Source organism: Sinocyclocheilus anshuiensis, unplaced genomic scaffold, assembly GCF_001515605.1.
Source record: "Sinocyclocheilus anshuiensis isolate Anshui unplaced genomic scaffold, SAMN03320099.WGS_v1.1 scaffold850, whole genome shotgun sequence".
Lineage (NCBI taxonomy): Eukaryota > Metazoa > Chordata > Actinopteri > Cypriniformes > Cyprinidae > Sinocyclocheilus > Sinocyclocheilus anshuiensis.
The window spans coordinates 391778-397811 of NW_015537937.1; the positions used below are offsets into that span (position 1 = coordinate 391778).

Sequence of the window (6034 nt, forward strand, 5' to 3'; positions counted from 1 at the left end):
TCTGACTTAACCGTCATGTCAAAAAATAACCAAAATGTCAGCAGCCTAAACATTTGAAGTTATTTAGATACCTCTATAATTACTGTGCTTTTTGCAGCTTAATAGTTAACTGATAAACAATGTATATGATTAATTATTTTGCTGTCAACAACAAAAAAAGCTGCAGATGGGACCATTTTGGTTTTAAGTGTTGAATAAAATCTGGGTTTAGGGACGTTAATAATTCTGAGAAGAATCTCAGTGTTACAATATTTACATCGTCATGAATGTAAACAATCAAACATACAGACCTTTATTTAAAGGAAGCTCATACCTTTATAAAAAAATTAAACCCCTTTATTGTTTCTCAAATACAAAAGAAATACAAAAAGAAACACAGAAAGCAAGAAAGACACTCAGTCAGCGGCAGCAGTCTGAAGTACAGCTCAGTCTTTTGGTTAAGTACACAGTCTGTTTTCCCCATCCTCTAGGCCAGATCGCTCTTGTCCGTGACCTCGGCGTGGCTGGTGTCCGAGCCGCCCGGCGCCAGCAGAGTTCTGCGGTTGTAGTGGCCCTTCATGATGCCTGAGTTGTTGTTTTCATTGAGGATTTGTTTCTGTTTCTGCCGGTTTAGGGACTGGACTAGGCCGAGCACCACGGCGGCGAGCGAGTACTGGCCCGTGAGCTTCCTCGGCTGCAGGATGAGCGGGTTGGGCTGCACGCGGCCCAGCAGGAAGTGCGTACGGATCTTGCCTTCCTGTTCGCTGATGCCCTTCACGTAGATCTCGCCTCGATACTCGAAGGCGAAGCCGCGCTCGTTCAGGATGGCGTAGGTCTCCTCTGGGAGCTGGATCTTCCCGCTGACGCCCGTGCTGTCCATGCGACTTGCCAGATTGACCGTCTTCCCCCAAATATCATACTGTGGTTTCTTAGCGCCAATCACTCCAGCCACCACAGAGCCATGAGCCATACCTGAGGAGAGAGAAATCAGCATCAGAATATCTCGCTGTTAAAAAGACTAAATGGTCTAACATGCATTTCAGCCTTCTAATAGAGGGCTATTAAGAAAGTAAACAGTAAAAAATCCGGTCCCACTTCGTATTAGGTGGCCTAAATTAATCATTTGATACAATGCACTTATTGTGTACATACATGTTTTTACATTGTACTTACATTTAAAAAAATACCTTACATCTGTAATTTGTAATCAATTTCTGTAATTACATTTATAATTACACTGTTGACCCATCCTTACACCTTAACCCACCCTTAAACCTACCCAATAACACCAAACCTTACCCGTATCCCACCCCAATAGCAGTGTTTTGCAATACAATAAGTACATAGTAGTTAATGCCACCTAATATAAAGTGGGATTCATTTTCATCAGAAAACACTGATTTTGGTCATAATAAATAAATCTTTCAAGACAGACCTGAGGTTGTCAAGTAATAGTGTGGGACTTCTTTAGAAGCCACAAATTTATAATTTTAATTAATTAATTTGTTAGACTGTTTTATGCCATGACAGCCAATTTTTGGGGTAAGAACTGAGTAGAGTTTAAATTATTAAACATATTTAGAAGGCAATAAGGGCTAGAGAAACAGGATAAATAATTTATCATATTTCTATTTGAATTAATTTTAAAATGTAATTCTGTGATGCAAAGCTGAATTTTCAGCAGCCATTAGCAGGGCCGCGTTATCCTAATGGGCAACATGGGCTGCAGCCCAGGGCCCCGAACACTAGGGCCCCCCCGAGTCAATTCTCTGTTGCATTATAGGGTTGCCAAACATTCTGTATAATATGGAATCGGCCCGTATTTAAGGCATCAGTTTGTCCCGTATTTGCAGGCATACGCCTTATGAGCACCTAGACCAGTGTTTCTCAACCCTGGTCCTGGGCGCCCCCCAGCACTGCACATTTTGTGTCTCCCCCTAATCAAACACACCTGATTCAACTCATTAGCTCATCAAAAGAAACTCCAGGACCTGAAATGGTTGTCAGATAAGGGAGACATACAAAATGTGCAGTGTTGGGGGGCGCTCAGGACCAGGGTTGAGCCGCCCGGCGCCAGCAGAGTTCTGCGGTTGTAGTGGCCCTTCATGATGCCTGAGTTGTTGTTTTCATTGAGGATTTGTTTCTGTTTCTGCCGGTTTAGGGACTGGACTAGGCCGAGCACCACGGCGGCGAGCGAGTACTGGCCCGTGAGCTTCCTCGGCTGCAGGATGAGCGGGTTGGGCTGCACGCGGCCCAGCAGGAAGTGCGTACGGATCTTGCCTTCCTGTTCGCTGATGCCCTTCACGTAGATCTCGCCTCGATACTCGAAGGCGAAGCCGCGCTCGTTCAGGATGGCGTAGGTCTCCTCTGGGAGCTGGATCTTCCCGCTGACGCCCGTGCTGTCCATGCGACTTGCCAGATTGACCGTCTTCCCCCAAATATCATACTGTGGTTTCTTAGCGCCAATCACTCCAGCCACCACAGAGCCATGAGCCATACCTGAGGAGAGAGAAATCAGCATCAGAATATCTCGCTGTTAAAAAGACTAAATGGTCTAACATGCATTTCAGCCTTCTAATAGAGGGCTATTAAGAAAGTAAACAGTAAAAAATCCGGTCCCACTTCGTATTAGGTGGCCTAAATTAATCATTTGATACAATGCACTTATTGTGTACATACATGTTTTTACATTGTACTTACATTTAAAAAAATACCTTACATCTGTAATTTGTAATCAATTTCTGTAATTACATTTATAATTACACTGTTGACCCATCCTTACACCTTAACCCACCCTTAAACCTACCCAATAACACCAAACCTTACCCGTATCCCACCCCAATAGCAGTGTTTTGCAATACAATAAGTACATAGTAGTTAATGCCACCTAATATAAAGTGGGATTCATTTTCATCAGAAAACACTGATTTTGGTCATAATAAATAAATCTTTCAAGACAGACCTGAGGTTGTCAAGTAATAGTGTGGGACTTCTTTAGAAGCCACAAATTTATAATTTTAATTAATTAATTTGTTAGACTGTTTTATGCCATGACAGCCAATTTTTGGGGTAAGAACTGAGTAGAGTTTAAATTATTAAACATATTTAGAAGGCAATAAGGGCTAGAGAAACAGGATAAATAATTTATCATATTTCTATTTGAATTAATTTTAAAATGTAATTCTGTGATGCAAAGCTGAATTTTCAGCAGCCATTAGCAGGGCCGCGTTATCCTAATGGGCAACATGGGCTGCAGCCCAGGGCCCCGAACACTAGGGCCCCCCCGAGTCAATTCTCTGTTGCATTATAGGGTTGCCAAACATTCTGTATAATATGGAATCGGCCCGTATTTAAGGCATCAGTTTGTCCCGTATTTGCAGGCATACGCCTTATGAGCACCTAGACCAGTGTTTCTCAACCCTGGTCCTGGGCGCCCCCCAGCACTGCACATTTTGTGTGTCTCCCTAATCAAACACTAGACCATACAAATAACAAATGAATTGTTCTTTTTCCAAATCATTGTTTTAATTATGCACGAAGTTGCCCAAGGAAGGCTTTAAGACCAAGCGGAATCCTCTGCCGCCTAGTCGCTCCAGCTTTACACCGAGTGGGACTCGTGTTTTGATTTCTGCAAATCAGTTTGGTCGAATGCAACAGCGTGATTATTGATCGTAAGCACAACATCCAGCTAGAAAACATATCTACATTTTACTATTTGCAATAGTTGGACCGAGGCTATGGAATAACCTTCCTTAATATGTGAAAGCTTCAAATTCTGTCTATGAGTTTAAAACAAAATTGAAATCTTATTTTCTTACCTTGGCTTTTTAAACTTTGTATGTTAAATTATGTTTTGCGTTTACTGATGTTATGCTTTTTACTGGTTTTTGTATAATTTGTATAACTACGGTCAACTGCTGTTGTGTTTTTTATCGGTGCTTAATAAATACAAATACAAATAGAGGGAAGATGTATTTCACTATTGTAAGTTAGTGTTGTTAAATCAAGAAACAAAATTATACATTTTTAAAATGTCTATAACTTCTAGCACATTATAAGAAGAGCAGGAAAAAGCCCTTTTAGTGGTGAGTGATATTTAATTTTATTTGCTGGGTTATTGCAGATTTGTAAGATTATTACTCGATAATATCGTTTAATTTATGTAGGCTATATAATTTTTTTTGCCTCCTATGTGATTATGACGTGCGCATTGTGTTTGTTTGTTTTTTTTTAATTTACGAGTATATCGTGCACGTCTTTATAAAGTATTTGATCGCATTTTTGATTTTGATTGGCGTGTAACGGAAGGGGGGGGGTTTAGTCTAGTAGTAATCAAGTCTCCTTGCAACCTCAAATATCTTTTGCAATAATATTTCGTAAATAAAATTCTCATCAAAAAATGTTTTTTGTTTTCTTTTTTTGGCTTCAAATCAAATTGTAATATTGTGAATCATCTCAGAGCTGACCATGATTCATGGCTTTGAATCTTTTTTTAAAACTGTTCTGAAATGCCTGTGGAGAAAACAAACAGGAAAAACACTTCCGGAATCAAGGCTGATCAAAGAGTGGGCAGTCACTGTTGCGCTCCTTTCTCACTTCCAAAAGTTCTTCTGAATTATTTGTTTGAATCATTTGACTCTTACCGATTCTGAGCTGGAAGTTGTTAAACGAATGTTTGTTGATCTCCTGAATGCTTTCATTCAGAGCAATGGCGAAATCAGCCAGCGCGCACAGATGCCCCCATTTATCCTCACATTGCTATGGTAACACAAACATATAGAAAGATTAATGCACAAACTAAACTACAGACACTACAGGCTTATAAGACATCAAAGTAATATCTGCTTTAGTATGAATTAGTGTGTAGGTTTCTGTAGGTGTGTGTGTGTGTGTGTGTGTTTTCATACTTGTTTCTCAGGAGACAGTCCTGACACGGCCATGTATGTGCTGCCGATGGTCTTTATCTTCTCGATGTCCTGAAATCGCTCCTCCCCCAGCAGCTGCAGAGAGACAATCTTTCAGATATGACAGCCTACATATGTAGCATTAAACATTCAACAGCAGCTTCTGAGCAGGTGTGATGGATCCGTGTGTCTTAGAGAGAATCATTAATATTAAAGGGATAGCTCAGCCTAAACTGACAGTTCTGTCATTATTTACTTTCCCTCATTTCATTACAAACCTGTACACTGTAATTTTGGTCATTGAATATGTTTGGATAAACATGGGGGGTTATTGGTGAACTATGCCTTTAAATAAGTTCATGTTTGTGCTGGTAGAATTCTGACCTCATCAAAATCAGCAATGATCTCGTTGAGCAGCCGCAAACACTCCACACCCTGATTATTCATCTCAGTCTGCGAGTAAAAGTCAGCAAAGCCCGGAATGGAGGCGAACATCACTCCCACCGTGTCATATGACTGTGAGTAGAGCTCCTACGGATGGAGATCACATGTTAGAAACCTCCTCAACTTCAGAGTTTTCTTCCATTTGACACAAATGAGCTTTAAAACGACAGATGTGAATACATATAGAAATGTGGGTCCAATTTAACTTCAGAACAATAATACAGTGTGCGTGGTATATGCAGCATGGGGTGACTTTTTAAAACTCTCCACTAGAGGGCAGTGTTGCTTTATAACAAACACACTTGATTGACTCATAAGAACAGAAGGCAGAACAGATGTATCTGATAAGGCTGATATCTGATATATAATGCCAATAAAACACATACACCATACAAAAAACATGGTTTACTCATATTTTGTTATAAATTGTGCAATACAGTGTGTTATATATATATATATATATATATATATATAGTTGTGCTCAAAATTATTCATACCCTTGGTAAATATGATCAAAGTAAATTGTGCAATACAGTGTGTTTTATATCAATATATTTATATATAATATAAAATATAAGAATATAAATATATACATGTAAACATTTTCAAAATATTGACTATGTGTGTGTATTTATATATACAATAAATATACACAGTACACATACATATATTATGTAAACAAAAACTTTTATTTTGGATGTGATTAA

At 39.4% G+C, this 6034-nt stretch overlaps 1 protein-coding gene across 1 annotated transcript in view; it reads right to left on the reverse strand.

The window, feature by feature from the left end:
- Positions 1 to 337: 337 nt before the first annotated feature.
- Positions 338 to 6034, reverse strand: part of LOC107659784 (adenylate cyclase type 8-like) — a 56834-nt gene continuing 51137 nt past the window's right edge. Inside the window, exons 15-18 of the mRNA XM_016448816.1 lie at positions 5268 to 5414; positions 4887 to 4979; positions 4623 to 4737; positions 338 to 951 (exon numbers count right to left, since the gene is read on the reverse strand). Of these exons, the coding sequence (XP_016304302.1) occupies positions 467 to 951; positions 4623 to 4737; positions 4887 to 4979; positions 5268 to 5414 (840 nt within the window). The 3' untranslated portion in view covers positions 338 to 466. The remainder of the gene's footprint in view (positions 952 to 4622; positions 4738 to 4886; positions 4980 to 5267; positions 5415 to 6034) is intronic.